This window comes from Sceloporus undulatus, chromosome 5 (assembly GCF_019175285.1).
Source record: "Sceloporus undulatus isolate JIND9_A2432 ecotype Alabama chromosome 5, SceUnd_v1.1, whole genome shotgun sequence".
Taxonomy (NCBI): domain Eukaryota; kingdom Metazoa; phylum Chordata; class Lepidosauria; order Squamata; family Phrynosomatidae; genus Sceloporus; species Sceloporus undulatus.
The window spans coordinates 48961059-48979094 of NC_056526.1; the positions used below are offsets into that span (position 1 = coordinate 48961059).

At 39.7% G+C, this 18036-nt stretch overlaps 1 protein-coding gene across 2 annotated transcripts in view; it reads right to left on the reverse strand.

The window, feature by feature from the left end:
• The window catches only part of ALX1 (ALX homeobox 1), a 39308-nt gene that overhangs the window by 3854 nt on the left and 17418 nt on the right, over positions 1-18036 (reverse strand). Inside the window, exons 3-4 of one of the 2 annotated variants that reach the window (XM_042470677.1) lie at positions 16747-16875; positions 555-611 (exon numbers count right to left, since the gene is read on the reverse strand). In XM_042470677.1, the coding sequence (XP_042326611.1) occupies positions 555-611; positions 16747-16875 (186 nt within the window). The remainder of the gene's footprint in view (positions 1-554; positions 612-16746; positions 16876-18036) is intronic. The other variant, XM_042470678.1, reaches the window with a different exon arrangement.

Consider the following 18036-nt stretch of genomic DNA (forward strand, 5'->3'; position numbering starts at 1 on the left):
GATTGTGGAACTTTTATGACCTCTACATCCTGTCACAATCATGAATAGGTAGGGATCATAAATAAGGATCTGTTATGGATGCATGTTATATATTTGTTACTATAAATGTGAATTCCAGTCATGGCTTGCATTCATGGAAATACTATTTACTAAAAGTAAAGGTAGTCCCTTGACATGAACGTCTAGTTGTAACCGACTGTAGGGGTTGGTGCTTAGAATCTCCATTTCTAAGCCGAAGAGCCAGGGTTTCTGAGGACTACTCTGGTGGTCATGTGGCCAGCATGACTGCACCGAATGCTGTTACCTTCCCACTGGGAAGTGGTACCTATCTACTTGCATTTGCATGCTTTCAAGCTGCTAGGCAGAAGCTGGGACTAGTGACAGGAGCTCACCCCATCATCACTATTTATTAGTGGCCAACAATACTAGACATCCACCATTAATTTATCTTTTTTGTTCTTGATATTATTGACAGGTCATCTGAGCTAGAGACCATTAGTACATCATGTGGTAATGAGTTCCACAAGTTACTTATGCATACTGTGAAGAAATACCTCCTTCTGTCTGTCCTGAACCTGCTGCCAGTCAACTTCTTTGGGTGACTCCATGTTCTATAATTATGAAAGAAAGAAAAAGTTCTGTCTGTACTCTTCTCCCTATTTGTCATTTTGTAAACCAGTATCACAGGATCAAGTTAGTTGGGTGTTGTGGAATAAAATGCTTCTATTTCCAGCCCTGTACCTTTCACCACACAGCTTTATTTACTGAGCCCAAGTTGCCTGTTAGACAAACTGCTTCTGGTAAAGATGAAAACTCTTAAATTTAGATGATTGATTGATTGATCAATCAACACAGCTGCCAAGAATCTTGAATCTATTTAGGTTGTTGTTATAAGCACAGCTATAATGAGTGCCTACACTTGCAGGTTTATTATAATACCACTGTCCTTTAATGCATCCTGTTTTTAACATGCAAAGCCACACTTACATGTGATAGCCTTGTATGTCCCCCTGACTTCAAACAAGAGCTTGAAATTGCTTGGTCAGATGGCCTTCCTCACTTAAATGAACTAGTTCTGCAGTTTGTCAAGCACTTTATGGAACACCAGTCACTTTGATGGCTACATCTTCTGGGAATTCTCAGCTCATCATCTCCACCACACCCTACCTCTCTGACAGCGCCACACATCCATCATGTCTCACACCTGGCCATGTGTCAGCGTTATTGCTACAAGACATGCAAATCTTTGTAAATTTCATTGTTCTGTGTAAGAACAAATAATTTTACCATTTTTCTCCTCACTATGAGAAGGTCATTGAAAACTGCACAGTTTTTAAACACTGTTCACAGTTCAGAACTTATTCTATGACAAAAAAAGTGTATGCTTCCTGTGCATAAAACATTTTCAGCATAAAATGCTTTTTTCTATGCAGGAGATTTGTTATTTGTGCAAAGAAAAATGTACATATTAAACAGAGAATAAGTTAGGATAAGATTTGGATGCTTATCCATCCATCATTCTCCTCATCAGGGTTTCCTGACACTCAAGGAATCGTTTTAACCAGTTTAATATTTTTGAATATTCTTTCCAATTCTGTTCCCTGCTTTGCTGTAACTGTGTTCCTTCAAAAAAAAGTGAACTTTTGTGAGGATTAAAAGGTGTTTGTGAGGAACATGGATATTTCCTTATTCACACAGGAGTTTCTTGGCAAGAAAAGAGGGTTTGCCACTGCCTTCCTCCAAGGCTGAGAGAGTGTGACCTTTCCATGATTGCCCAGTGGGTTTACATGGCAAAGCAGAGATTTGAACCCTATAGTCCTTGTCTAAGAATCCCTGTCCAACACTAAAAACACTACACCATATTGGCACTCTATTTACCACTGCTCATTCCATTTAGATCCAACATTTTCTTCAAAGATCTAAAGGAAATATCCATGTTCCCCACAAACAAATCTTCACAAACCAGAGTGAGAAAATGAAACTGTCTCATCCCTTTCTGTCACCTGATTCTGTCTTTTCCCCCATTTGATCTTCACATGCACTCACACATGCTTTGCTTTATTGTTCCATGGCAATAGAATATAGTAAGCAGTAAGGAGAGCTGGCTGCTAGCAGTTTCAAATACAGTGGAGCCTTGCCTTACGTGGGGATCCATTCTGGACTCACCCACCCCCCACGTAAGGCAAATACTGCGTAAGCTCATTCAATAGAATGGGGCCTGTGCTTACGATGGTGTGGCACATGCGTGCCACGGGCACATGCACCATTCAATGAATATCAGTGTGGCTTCCACGTAAAGTGGAAGCTGCGTATGGGGAGCCCGTGCACTGTAAAGAGTTTCTTTTAATAACCTTTTTTTCACTAATTAAGGTACAGCCACATTACATTACTAAGATAATTTTACCCTTTTTGCAGTTATTTGTAACATTTTCCTTACTTTTACGTGGCTGTTTCTCCTCTTCCCCCACCCTCCTGGGCCTGCAGCTGTCTCTGGGGAAATCCTGCTCCTGGAATTCCTGCCCCCAGAAGGCAGCTGTCCCAACCCCCAGAAGTCCCGTTACCCCTGGAAGTCCTCCCCCCTGGCACTGAGTAACACCCGGTGCAGGAACACCTTTGAGTTTGGGTACTCGGTCTCTAAAAGGGCCTGCAGCTGTTTCTGGGGATGTCCTGCCCCAGGAAGTCCTACCCCAGAAGGCAGACGTCCCGATCCGGAAGTCCAATTCCCCTGGAAATCCTGCTCCCTGGCATCAGGCAACACCCAGTGCGGGAACACTTTTGAATTTGAGCACTCAGGGCCTGCAGCTGTCTCTGAGGAAGTTCCACCCCCAGAAGTCCCACCCCAGAAGCAGAAATCCCACCACCAGAAGTCCCATTCCCCTGGAAGTCCCACCCCCTGGCACCAGGTAATACCTGGTGCAGGAATGCCTTTGAGTTTGGGTACTTGGTCTCTTAAACGTTTGTCATCACTGTTGTATGCCCTGAAGTAATTAACAATTTATGGCAACCCTAGGGCAAACCTATCAAAGGTTTTTCTTGGTAAGAATTATTCAGACAAGATTTGCCACTGTCTTCCATTGAGACTGAGAGAGTAAGCCTTGTCCAGGGCCACCCAGTGTGCTTCCGTAACCAAGTGGTGATTAAGACCCTGGTTTCCCAGAGTCCAAGTCCAGCTATCAACCCACTATATCATGCTGGCTCTTTGCAACTTTTTAAAGAATATCTCCATGCCTGGCTCAAATATGGCTCAAATGTCCCTGAAATGTCCTTAAAAGGTGGAGGAAGCTCATGTGTCTGGAAGCCAGGCACACTTCCTACATCAACAGGGAAACATCGCTCCCTTTAGCGTCCCTGAATCATCTCAAGGGGAGAGGATTTCCTATGATCACAAACTTTGTGTTCAGGGACACTAAGGAGGGAGCGACGTTTTCCTGACAATTGAGGAAGCACACCTGGCTTCCAGACACACATGCTTCCTCCACCTTTTAAGGATGTTTCAGGGACATTTGAGCCACATTTGAGCCAGGTATGGAAATCTTCAATAACAGAGCCTAAACCAAAATGTTGATGCCTGGGACAGAGCAGCAGATACCATTACACCCATACACAGAGACAGGCACACAGATTACAATCCCTAGAGCCCAAATCTGGTCATGGTCAGTAACATCTAACATAATGAATTATAAGCATGTCACCACATTTACTGCCAATAAAATAAGTAATATTAAATTCAATCACTATTTGCTATTTTTTGAATATGTATATTTCCAAAGTGATAATCTCATATACATACTTCCTTTTTGTGAGATTATAGACAAATGAAGTGTGACTCATTTTTCCACCATGTTTCCTGTAGTACATGAAAAAAAATTAAATATGAAATGAAATTTCATGAGATCCGGGTCCACAGTAATCTCTTGAATTTGTCTGATTTGGCTTTTTCATAGTGTCAGTAAGACAAAATTTTAGGCATCTCAATTTAAAAAAAAAAAAAGCTGAAAAAATTGGTAAATTCTACTTTTGAGTCAAATGTTCACCAGGTTGATTTTTGCCTTTAAAAGACTGCTTTTTGAGGATCTGGGGGTGGGGAGAGAGATGAACAATTCTTTTCTTTTCTTTTCTTTTTTGCCTTTTTTGTCTTGTTCCAAGTTGTTTTTGTCATTCTTTTCTGAGTGTGCATGAAGTCAGGAACTGAGCCTCAAATTTTCCTTAGCTCCAAGTGAGGTATATGTGCAACTGCAAACTTATGTTCTGGTCCAAGTAGGTCACGGCATAGATATGCCATCTGTAGAACTCCAAGAACCAGCATGAAGGGACAGTTTATGCCTTCATTTTGGTCTTGGACCAAATAACGAATCTGAACAAATGTCAACTAATGGTCTCTGAAAGCCAACAGAGCAAACCAACAAAGATTAATTTCATTGTGGCAGGACAAACAGTGCTATGCCCTAAACTCTTTGCAAATTTTGCTTCCAAGTCAACGTAATCTAAGGAAAGCCAAATTCTGTCATGCTCAGGCCCTTTCACAGTACATGTTGATAGCACTGTGGCTCCACTTTAAGTGTCATGGCTGTATTTTGTAGAATCCTTGGATTTGCAGTTTCGAAAGGGGAAGAATTCTGAGCCAGAGAACCCTAGTGCTTCACAAAATTACAAACCCCATGATTCCATTGTATGCAGCCATGGCAGTTAAAGTGAAATCACAGCACTATATTTGTATAGTTTAGAATTATTCCTGGTCTCCACTTCAGTAGTTAAAGGTAACTGAATGGACAAAGGTGGGTAAGAACCCAGGATGGCACTCTGTGTTCCACATGTTTTATTTCTATCTCCCCTTTTCTCCAAAGAGCTCAGTTTGACATATATTTGGCTATACTCTTCATTCCTACTTTATCCTTACAGTATGAGGCTAAGAGTGGCCCAGTGGAGCCATGAACCTGGATGTCCTACGTCAGTCCAGCAATCTAACTAGTATACCACACAGACTGTTACTAAAGCTGATCAGCCAAATAGCAGAATGGCTTCTGCACATACACAACTGTTTGTGTATTGGGTCCGAAGACAAGTCAGGAAACATGGCATGGTGAGTAGGAATGGAAAGGATATTCAAAAATATTTGCAAAATGAACCCTAATAAAACCAATGGTGGTTTTTTTCATGTGTTGAGAAGCCCTGATGAGAAGAATCCTAGACTGATAAGAATCTTCACAGTTTGGACTTATTCTGAACAAACACATGTGGTTGTTTTGATCAGAAAGCATTTTCTGCACAGGAGATTTATTTATTTATTTATTTATTTATTTGCAACCTTTCTAGTAGAGTGGGATCCAGATGGCTTCCAGAAAGAGTCAGTTTTCAAAACTGAACAATAATTTTTAATTAATTAAAATTATCACATAAAACAATGCAAATTTATTTTAAAATATACAAAAGTTTTAAAACAAAAGTTTTAAAAAACATCCCAATAAAAAGTGAGGTGGCCAAGCAAGACAGAAGGCATGGCAGATCTGGGATCAGGCTCTCACAGCTGCATAAGCCAGACAATTTAACTGAGGGCCAAGTGATGTGGGGTAAGGGGGGCAGGTGCTTAACCTTTCTCTCCCATGCTTTCTTTTTCCTCAAAGCTGCTATTAGCACCTTGTTAGGAGGTGGAGACTGATGCAAGATCTACACTCTGCTTTGCCTTATTGAGCTAATAGAATTTGGGGGAAGATGTGAGAGGAAAGCCATTTTTGTGTTCAAATTAGCCACCAAGTAGATGATGCAAAGAAAAAATGTTTGAAGAAAGCCATTTTTGTGTTCATATTAGCCACTTCTGGTAGATGCTGCAAAGAAAAAAAAACATATTGGCAGATCTCCCCAATGATGAAATTCCCCGGGTTGTGTCTAGTTTGGCCCTAAGTGCAACAACCTCACTGGTTTCACATCCATTCAGTATATTTCTTATCTCTCATTCCATATGGTTGTTCCTGACACAGTCCACATCCTATCACCACTCCAGCCTAGATAGATTAAATAAGAAAATGAGAAATTCCATGGAATTTTGCCTACATTTCTCAGTTTATGATTCAGATGTCATCATACATAGAGCTGACCCATTGAAATTAATGAGACTTGAGTTAGTTGTGATTAACTTAAACGTCACAAATTTCAACGAGTCTGATCTAAGTGTGACTGGGTGATAAATATGATTAGAGATGGGAAATATTTGGGATCCCTTCTCATTTTGTTGGTCTGCAGCTTCCAGCACCCCTAGTCAGCATAGCCAATGGTGAGTAATGCTGGGAGTTGCAGTCTAATAGGATGCGGAGGGCCACATGATTCCTCCCTTTGGTCTAGATCCAATTGTCTGTAAAGAAAGTACACTGACATTTGTGTAGTTTTATTGTTTTTTCTTCATCGTCATCATTGTCATTATCACCACCACAACAACACTACCACTGAAATCTAAACTGAATTTACTGTTTTATATCTGGCCATGTTGGATTCTGAAAATTACTTCAGTCCAAATGCTTCATGCTTCATGGATGTATCAGTATATCTTCATCATCTCTCCTATTTAATAATCAGCCAGCAAGCAACTTAAATTAATTATCTCTTCATGGTCATTCCTCCATCTCTTTTCTTATTGCAATGGAGCTATTCTAGAATGACAGCCAAGTCATGATAGTATTCTTGATATCTAGCATAGGACAGGTTGTTCTGAAATCATCATAGACTCTCATGGAAACAACTTACTGTCACACTGTGTGCAGGCATGCACAGTTGTGTCAGTGTAGCTGCAGGTTGTTGGCCTATGTGCCTTAAGGATGCCCACAGACAAGGCTAACCCAAGACGCATTTCTGCCTGAACAACATGATGCCCTCATCTGTTCCATGTACAGAAGTGAGCTGAACTGGCAGTTGAATCTATCTTCCACACTAACAATGAGATAAGATTCTTCACCATAACTGAATGCAACAAACTAGTTTAAGAGGCATAAAACAGACAGTGTAGCACATTCAGTTCTATCTTCCAAGAGAGGAAAATGACCAGGGAGCTCAGGGTGATCAGCTGAGGAGATGCTGCAACCATTACATCCCCCAGCATTTGCTATCTGAAGCTGTCACTTCACTTTGCCTAACTTTGGTCCTGGTAGATCAAACATGTCCAGACAAAGTCCATTTTACAAGCCTTGTATGTCTCTGCACACACATCTCTATAGCTAAAATGATACTAGGTACATATATTACTGTTTTTTGGCTGAACATTTTTATGCAGCAGCTCAAAATTTTCTCTCCTTTAAAGTGATATACTGTATATGAACAAATAAACAAAAACAGGTAATCAGTTTTTATCTGGAGTTATTTGTAACATTTGCTGGCAATCAACTGCATAATGAGGTGGTTCTATCAAAGACAAGAGGTCTCAAGAACATTTATACAAATTTGTTCCTTCTATTACCATCATCAGGTTTCACTCAATGTTGTCCATGTAGGTTGCCTCTTCTAAACAATGGACAATATATTGTTAATCAGCCCTTTACTAAACAAGTCAGTGTGTGTGTGTGTGTGTGTGTGTGTGTGTATTAACCCAAAGTATGCAAAGTTTATGTGTATTCTAGACAGTGGAAACCCTATGGTACAGTAAATCCCAACTCTTTAAAAAAATTATTTATATTTTTCCGCATCTCCCAGGTGGATCGAGGCAGGATTACAACCTAGTATAAGTATACAATTACAGATTTTGACAATAAAATATAAAAACATGTAACAATTAAACAGTTTAACAATTTAAAACATATTATCCAAAGTGACAGTGGGAGTATGGTATACCGATCCTAATCAAAAAGATGGATCCATGTATCTCATACAGAGTCAGGTGGGTATGCTCATTGGAAGAGATCCACCTTAACTGCCCTCTTGAAAGTCTCCTAGGAGGTAATAAAACGGATCTCTTCTGGGAGATTGTTCCATAATCTGGGGGCGGCTACAGTGAAGGTTCTTAGGGAAGTTGAAACTAATCTGGTCGTTTTTAATTCCAACAAATTCTTCACTGATATTCTGAGATTGTGGGGCAGATTATGTAGGGAGAGGCATTCTGGTAAGTAACTCAGGCCAAGCCATGTAGGGCTTTAAAGGTAATAACCAACACCTTGTATTGTGCCCGGAAGCAAATCGGCAGCCAGTGAAGATCCTTTAAGATTGGTGTTATATGGTCAAACCTTGAAGAACTGGTGACCAATCTGACTGCCATATTTTGAACTAATTGAAGCTTCTGAACTTGGTACAAGGGTAGCCCCATGTAGAGCGCATTACAGAAATCAACTTTTGATTTCTGAGCTGATATTCTACCTCAGGATTTGGTCAAGGCAAATAGTCCAACTATCAAGAGGTATTAGAAGCATATGAGGGATAAGTAACAAGTGAATTAGTAGGTCCAAATGGCAAGTAACATTGGGCAGGTGTGAATTTTTCAAGAGCATGTAATTCCTGTCACAATGCATGCTTGAAATGCAGACAGACAAATGTTTCTGAGGTTTTATTCTAAAATTATCCTTCCAATTTGTCCTGAAACTCTAGAATTTAACCACAAATTTGAATTGTCTAAATTGTTTTGGTTTGTGCCAACTAAAAGAACGAGTGTGCATGTAGGAAAATCTCATTTGTTCTATAAGTCTACTCTAGGATTTAGAGTTAAGGCCAATGTCATACAAAGAAAATCAGTCTAAACTTTATAACCCATAAAGCTCAGAAGCAGTGTACAAAGCTTACATTGTGGGGGGGGGGATCTAAAACATAAAATTGGTAATGAAAAGACACAATGTCCAGCAGAACAAGCACTGCTTGGCTCACGAACCAAATTGAAAAGTTAAGATATTTTGTGTTTCACAATTCTCCCTAAAGGCTATCTTCTCTGTTACTTCAAATAACAACCGTCTTTTTAAGTGGATGAATGTTTGCTACAGGACCGCTACTTAACAAGATGTACTGTATACTGTAAATGTCTCTGAAAGAGAAAAAGAAAGGAAAACACTAAATATAAAAGCTATCTTGGAATTTAAAATAAATATAGCCCTATTTTACAATAAGTAGAAACCATCAGTGCCACTTCTGGAATATGGGAGGAAAGGGAGACAGTATCTGAATGTAAAGAAAATATTTTTACCTGTTTAAATCTTCTGTGATCTGTGCAGTGTATAAAAGGCAATTCAGGGAGATTCTGAATAAGCCTATACATATATCCCATCTCTGGTTTCTGTTAACATCACAGACATCTTGAGTTCTGCTCTTGTGGTTACCACAAAAATCACCAAAGAACCCTTCAATATATTGCCTTACTATAGTGTATGTGTGTATAAAGGCTGTGATTGGTTGAAATGGTTCATTAATCAAGTATAATTTTAGTTGATTAATAGGCTGAGGTAACTTAATCTACAAGGGCAATTTTTTATCCATGCAGCATTTGATGCCCAGATACATATTTTGGACGCTACTATTCTAGGTGAAAGGGAATGAAACAGAAAAAAAGATTAAAGACAGCCTGTTCTGATATGGTTGCTTTGCTTCTTAAATATATTATCACTTCCTTTCTTGAAAAAGAAAAATCACGGGGCAGCAGGAATTACTTGGGTAACATGCACTTTTATTTAAATAATTTGTTCATTTACTCAGAGAAAAGTTAGATTATTAGTAAACCCAAAAGTTCCCATTTGGGTTTGTAAAATAGGGGGATATTTTAAAATATTAAACAGCACAATGAGGGGAGGGCTGTGACCAATTTAAAAGATAAATTGATGCTCCTGAAGGTTTCCAGGAGAGAAAAATTGCCCCAAAAAAGGGACAGCCCAGACATGTTTGGAAGTCTGGTAGCTAAAAGTATACCTATTAATTTAACATTCTAATAAAACAGCAATGGTTAGAGTTTCTTGATACATTCCTCTTGTTGTTGTTTTTTTCCTGTGGGTTTCACTGGATAATTTTAAAGATTAACCATTTATTTGGCCAGGCTGGATTGGTGAAAAATCTTGCCACATCCCTGTAGCCAGAAGCAGAACAATTACAACAATGCTGAGATCCAGTCTGGGGCCCTCCAGATGTCACAGTGTTGCTGTAATAATTTTTTGTCTGGCTACAGGGACACAAAGAAGAAAGTGCAAAGGCAGGCTTAATGCTGAACATAAAGGGGAAAAAAATAATGACTACAGAGGAACTACATAAATTCAACTTAGACAATGAGGAAATTTAAATAGTTATCAAATTCAAAATAAAGTGACTTACCCCTGCTGGAATACAGTCACATTACAGCTTGCAATTGGGAATTATTTCATTCAAAAGCTTTCCATCTTTGAAAAGCAATGGGCTAAGGGCAGTTGGGACCTGGGATGCAGTTGCCCGGTAGCAGAGGCAGTGTTTTTGAAGGCAATAATTCACGATTACAACTGTATCCTGGCAGGAGTATTTTGAATGTGACAATCTCCAAAGAATTCCCATACCTTAGATCAAACCTTGATCAGATTGCAGATTGTGGTCAAGAAATCAGAAGAAGACTAGGTATGGGAAAGGCAGCTATGTTAGAGCTACACAAGATCCTGAAGAGTATAGATAGACTAGGACAAAATTTGGGACATTTCAGTCAGTCTGGATTTGCCCTAAAGGTTGTATTGAAAGAGGAATTATACCTGAAATTTCCTCTCCGATATAACTATTAACAGAAGCCATGTTGTGGCTTTCACCTGGCCAATTTACTAAAACCCATCCACTTCCCCCTTTACTTTTACAGGAATTTTAAAGGAGGAGAACTATGAAAGATCTTTTCCCCTAAGACCTTTTTCTACCAGTATACCCTTTTTATTTTATTTTATTTTATTTTTTAAAAAAACAATATAAAAGTAATTTGTCAGTAACAACTAATGCAATACTTTGCTAAATAATGAGTCACTAAAACACGGAGTGCAAAATAATAAAGAACAACAACAGCAACAATAAAAACAAGCTTTAGAAAGTAAGGTTCCAACATTCTATTTCCATAGGTAAAGATGCTTATCACCGATTGCTGTCTTTTTCAACCAAAATAGTCCCACAGTCCCTTGACCCAGAAATGTATGATGTGGACCTATATAGGGGTGCCTTAGATTTTTTGAGAGAAGGAACTCCCATGAAATTAGGGCTGTCATGAAATTTCAGATCTCACAGGAACTCCCAAACCCATGCAATGAGAACAGACCAGCTATTACAAGATAATGATTTTACTCTGCTGCTCATCATCAACACTGACAAGGAGGATGAGGAGTGGTGCCATGCCAGCTACAGTCCCTGCAAACAGACCCTTGTCATTTGGGATGTAAGGCCAGATTGCTATATACTAAACACTTGGAGAGGTCAGTCTGCTAAAAGCTGGTGCTCACTTTCAAAAACGGGATTTGAGGTGTCCCATATCACCGTGATATGGATGATACTTTAGGATCCCCGATATATGACTTTCCATGGACAACAAGACACTTGTGAACCTTATGCTGTATATAGTTGTAGGCCTGAGCATTGGACTAGAATTCCGGGAGACCTGTTTAGCCATTGAAATGCACTGGGTGATTCACACCCTCTCTGCCTCAAAGGATAGCAATGGCAAATTCCCGCTGAACAAATCTTGCCAAGAAAATCCCTTTATAAGTTTGGCTTAAGGTAATCCTATGTCAGAAACAACTGGAAGGAACACAACAATAACAACAGCTATGTCAAAAACAGCAAAACTGTTTTTAAGTTACACTCGTGTTCAGATTTTCCCCAGACTGGTTTCCTCAAGACTACAACTTCCATCATTCTCAGTCATACAACTATTCTTTTGACTGACATCAGAACCAACCCAAGTGTATTAGAAGTGCCAGACTAATCATTCTCACTGCCTGTGTGCCTTTCTCAGTCAAGGATTATGCTACATAAGTAGTCCAAGAGGGAAACATTATAAATAGTGCAATCTAACAAAGACTACAGAGCCATGGTCTATGAAACAGAATTAATGGCTCTAAGAAGAACTGGGAGCCTCCTTGGTTATTTGTCAGCTTCATGCAGAACAAAAACATATTTTAGTCAAATGCCATGTGGTGCATAATATATACCATATGGAGTATTTAATTTGAGCATGTAACTCTGATTATTGCTAATGGAAGTTCCCCCCACATGTGCTATGGTCATAAAGGACTCTAGTGAGAAATTAAGATGAGTGGTTTAACAAAGATCATGTGTATATTTGTATATGTCTTTGCACCTTTAGCTTACAAAATTGAATCAGGCACTCTCAAGGTTTCCCACTGTTAGAAAAAGCTGCGACAGGTTCCCTCACAAGTACTTTGCCTACTTGGCTGTGCTTGCTAATCCTGATGATGCAAAAGGTTCTCTTTTGTTCAAAATTTTAATAGAATATCACACTCTTGCTATGTTCTTTTTCACTTGCTTTCATGCTTCTGTTCAGCCATTTGGAAAGGAGATGAGATGTAAGGAAAGCTGCCCAACTTCTGACTCCCTGAAGTGACTCATTATCCAGTCTTTATCCTGTCTTTTAGGCAGGGTGAAGCACCTTTTCAAAATGACAGAGTACGGGGTGGCAAATCATGAACACACACACCTCACTGAGAAGACCACCACCTTGTTGTTTGCCACAATTGGAAACAGCCAGATGGTATCTCCAACATGGATCATTGGTAAGCACTGGAGAACCATACCAGTTACTTTGAGATGTGGCAATGATGCAGCAGATAAATGATCAATGCACAGCTGTTCCAGATCCTACCAAGCCCCAAATATCTTGTTCTGGGGGGTCCACTCCACCCACAATATCTCATTCAGACTCAGACCATGTGTTTTTGGATGAAATGGAGATGGAAGGAAATATGGCTGGAGCAGAGGCAGGGGAGCAGAAAGAAGTAATGTTTTCCTTCTTGACATGGTGGGTGGGACACCTTACACTCATCCTTGAATACACATTAAGGGTTTTTTAAAGTACTGTAGTAATTGTGTATCCAAACAGACACCCAGTCCTGGCTTTTGGACACAGTGGAGAGAAATGAACACATACAATTTAATCTGTGGACCTCATGATTCCCAGTCCTGTTTTAATGAGCTCTTGAAGTTACTGCAAACCAGAAATAATCCCCAAATATATATCTTTTGCTGTTCTGCTTTTTCAGGATGAGTGGGGGAATGGTATTTTTTTAAACAAAACCACATGCTACAGAATTATTTTTCCCATTAAAAGGGTTTTCAGTTTTAAAAAATGAGAGTATTGGCAGGGGTTGAAGCCCCAAAGCCCACACAGGACTCCCAGGATTGCATGAAGACTGTGGGCCTTGCAATTGTCAGTCTTGGTTTTAGCACTGCAGCCTAGAAATTTGCTAAATATTGGTGCAGTTGAAGAATTCAAAAGCAATACAGCACCATCAGAAACTCAATACTCAGCTCCAAAGGCACTTTGGTCAGAACAGACCTACACCAACTTCTGGTGTATTCTGCCGGACCTCTGTGTTGGACCTGAGCTCAACCTTATAAACTGAGAAGCCCTAAACATTCAATATATAATGTGTGCAGGTCCATTTCATGTGGAAACCTAATGAGTAGACACTAGAATGGTTGAGACCAAGGGGGATTGACTCATTCCTCCATTGTACACTTAGTATACTACCTTCCCCCAAGCTGGAGTTCTCCAAATGCTTTGGACCACAATCCCCATTAGACAAAACCAGCATGGCCAGTGGCTCTGCCTGATAGGAACTGTACTCCAAAACATTTGGAAGAGCAAGGCTGGAGGGATGCACTCAGAGATACCACCAGATTATCTGACATTTTCAGGCGGCAGATGCCTGTGATTACACAGTTAATCAAACAGCAGCAATCAATCATGGGTAGTTAATCAATCCCATACAGTACAGTTAATCAATCATGGGCAACTTTGTCACCCTTTTTTAACTGGAATCCTCCAGTCTACCATGTTTTACTTGGAAGCACACATCATTTATTTATTACTTCCAGAAATTTAACTATCCCAGATAATACATATTAGTTTTTCAACAGCAGAATAATGGCAAACCGAAGCTCTGTTTCAGCATTAGGGTAGCTAGCTTTCCCTTAATTTTATGGTGTGTGAGAGGAACCTAAATCTCCCAGAAGTATCTGCCAAATTGTGCAAACAGGAAAATGGTGAATCTGCCAGAAAGAAAGTTAGCGCCTGCCATTTTACTAGGAAGCCAACTTTGTGATACTGGAAAGAGTTGAAAGAACTTCCCTCAAACTCTCTTTTCAGTTTTCTCATAGCATTCCAACAGCTAATTATTTATCTTTGTAAACACTTCAGCTGCTCTGATTACAATGCATTCTGACATTTGTGAATGGCAAAAATACTAAAAAAAAAAACCTCCAAAATGTGTTTCAGGAGAAATAAAATTATACAATTAATGGCTGTGTGCAGAATGCACTAGAAAGAAAACAGATGGTTGGCTCTAATTACTGTTTTTATAGAATTCTTATTCAAGCAGGGGACAGATTGCCATAAAAGAACTCTCAAAATACTGCCATATCATGCTACACAAGGTTAGATTTCTTCTAATCATTAACAAATGCACAGAATCCAAAGATAAAAACTAGAATAGTCTGACCAAAAAAAAAAAAAGCAAGACATTTACTTGCTTGTTGGCAGCTCACAAGGGTGTTCAGTCATTCAGAAATTATGTGTTAAATGCCTCATATGTATTCTAATTATAATCATATCTAGAAACTAGGAAGCAATCATTCCTGTTCCAAAACTTCTGACAGAAGGAGAAGATCCCATAGATAGAAGTTTTACCACTATGCTGCTCCCCCTTTCATTCCAGTCTGATTCTCTGCCTCAGATGAACATGGATTAAAAAAATTTCTAGCACTGATATCATGACTGTACTGACTTTATACTCTTTATGTCTCTTCAGGTGTAATGAAAATATACTGAATAAACACACGAGGAAGGATAAGCTTTCTGTCTCTGCTTCATGTGGTCCTGGTTCTGTCACCCACCAAAAATGGAGAGCAACTTACCAAAGTAGATATCCAGCATCTGTTTGAAAACCTCCAAAGAATGAGACACCAACACTCTCCAAGGGAGTGTATTCCACTTGGGCAGCTCTTACTGTCAAAAAGTTCTTCCTTGTGTTGAGGTGAAATCTCTTTTCCTGAAGTTTGAATTAATTCCTCTAGGTCCTGTTCTCTGGAGCAGCAGAAAACAAGCTTGCTCCATCCTCAATATGACACCCCTTCAAATATTTAAACAAGGTCATCATATCAACTCTTAATCTTCTCTTCCCCAGCTAAACATACCCAGCTCCCTAAGTCTCTCCTCATAAGGCATGGCTTCAAGATCTTCAGCATTTTGGTCACCCTCCTCTACACTCCAGTTTGTCAACATCTTTTTTGTATTCTGATGACCAGAACTGGACACATTTTTCCAGGTGAGGACTGAGCAAAGCAGAATAGAGTGGTATTATTACTTCTCTCGATCTAGACACTATACTTATATTGGTTTAATTTAGTTTAATTCAGCATAAGCTTTTGTTAAGCTTGATTCTTCAGATACATCTGATGAAAGTTTATGCTGAAATAAGTTAACTAGTCTTAACTCTTTCCCACCCTATCACTTTCTTCTCTCTCTTTTTTAGACTTTCCACAGAAATGTCCTCCTTCAACCACAGCTCCTAGTATCCTCTGTCAAGAGGGTGGGCATACTGTAGAGCCTGAAGGGCCATAAAGATTTATTTGCAGTTCCTGTTGTCTAAGTACATCATCATGAGCATCATTTTAATGCTCTTTTTCAGGGGCAGAGGACAACATTCCACAGCTCCACAAAGGAGTTGTCAAGCAGTTATATGCAGCTATATATAGACTGAAATAGTGACTTTTCACCACCACCACCACCCAAAAAAATATGGGAGAGGACCAAGACATGAGGGACCATCAGTAAAGATCCTAAAAGTTATACTGAACCCACCCCCAGTTGCATCCTACCTGCAGGCTACACAATTCTCACTTGTGATTCTCAAGCTATCTGATTTGGGGGTTACAATTTCCCCCCTCCTCCAAATGTCAAGGAACAGTATCATATTTGTGCCATAGGCTACAAAGGTGGTTAGTTTTTTCTCTTTCCAGTAAACTTACCAGGGACCAGCAGCCAGTGGCTTGTAGACCAGGAGCACTCCATGGACCACCACTCTGAGTAGCCAAACTCTAAGCAGAACTCTTTCTAAACATACCGTGCATGCACAGATGAGCAATAGAGCTGTGATGGAGGGAGAAAGAATCTGCATCTGCACTGCACTGCACTGCAGAAATAATGCAGTTTGGTACTGCTTTAATTGCCATGGGTCAATGGAATGGAATCCTGTGTTTTGTAATTTACTGTAATAGAGGAGGTTAAATATCTCATTAAACTACAGATCCCAAAAATTAATAGCATTAAACCATGGCAGCTAAAGTGGTGTCCATCTGCATTATTTCTGCAGTGCAGATGCAGCCTGACCTAGCATGTTCATCCCCCACATGTGTTTCTTCAACACATTTTCATAACTCAGCTGAACTATTCTGAATTTGATAACTCTGCTGAAGAGCAGACAAAAATGCCTCTGTGGCTTTAGTAATGGATGAAATTACAATTAACAAATGATGTCATGGTTTCAGAAGCATGAACACAGGCAGCCCATACTGCATTTGGGCATTTTGTATGCAGGGTAAGAACCGTTTCACTATATGACATACCTGTGGATAGCTGTCGGTCCTTGGTAGAACAGATATATCATAGGTAGCAGCAAAGTGACTTTTTGCTTGTTGGATTTGCCCATATCGTTCTCTCTTTCTCCACTTTGCTCTTCGGTTTTGGAACCAGACCTATATCAGAGAAGTCAACAGTTAGAATATCCAGGGGACTCATTTCTCTCAGATTTTTCACATTTTCCTAAATTGACAAAGGATCCCTCTTTGAAATGTGCCACAATAGGACAGATAGCTAACCAAATTTGCAGAAAAGCTTAATCATAGCTACAGAATTCCTTCCACTGGTTATCCAACAAACCCCAAATTTGAGGATTTTTTTTGAAAAGATCTTTCCACCTTCAAAGGGGTTGGTGAGAACCAAGCAGAGTTAAATTTTAAGCATAATTTAGAGCAAGAGTGGGGATTACTGCCATCATTCCTCACTATTGGTTATGCTGACTGCTCATTGACTGCTGGGAGCTGCAGTCCAACAAGATCTAAAGCAGTGGTTCTCAACATTTGGGTCCTCCAGATAGTTTGGACTTCAGCTCCCAGAATTCTTGACCATTAGCCAATCTAACTGGGGCTTCTGGGAGCTGATGTCCAAAATACCAGGAGGATGAAAGACTGAGAACCACAGAGGTAGAGAGCTATTGATTTCCATCCCTGCTTTAGACTTGAACTGTTATAATTAAATAGTAATAGAGCTGAATGTTTAGTGATATTTTAATCCATGATGAACACTCCTGAGCCTCTGCCTCTATAAATTCAACAAGAAACAGGTAATCAAGATTGTAAATGATCCCTAGCTTCATGGCTGGTTCACACATTGACCAAATGAAAACAATGATTGCAGCATTGTTGTTGCAGAGTGCTCCAAACAGGCATGTTAGTGCTGACAATGATACATTAAAGAGTTAGCCAATTCAAGGAGTGACCACAGCAAAAGGAACAGAACTACAGGAATGCTATAAGACAGAGCCAAAGCCCATCCACATATGCTAGATCTGTACAGCTGGTCAGTATTACATCGAAGAATGTCTACTTGTCATGCAGACAAGGAGAATGTCACTGTTTCTGCTTTTCTTCATTTCTTTTGAAATCCAAACTTGAAAAGTAAATAAATCCCAGCCCCTGTATTCTTAATGCTAAATATGTGAAGGTACATTAGCAGAAACCAACACAGCCAATTTCCATTGATCAGGTAAGAGTCAGGCTGATTGGAAGCAGATCTGCTGAACATCTCCACATCTTCAACGAGACATCAATGTCTCCCAAAGAGACTTCAATTTGCCA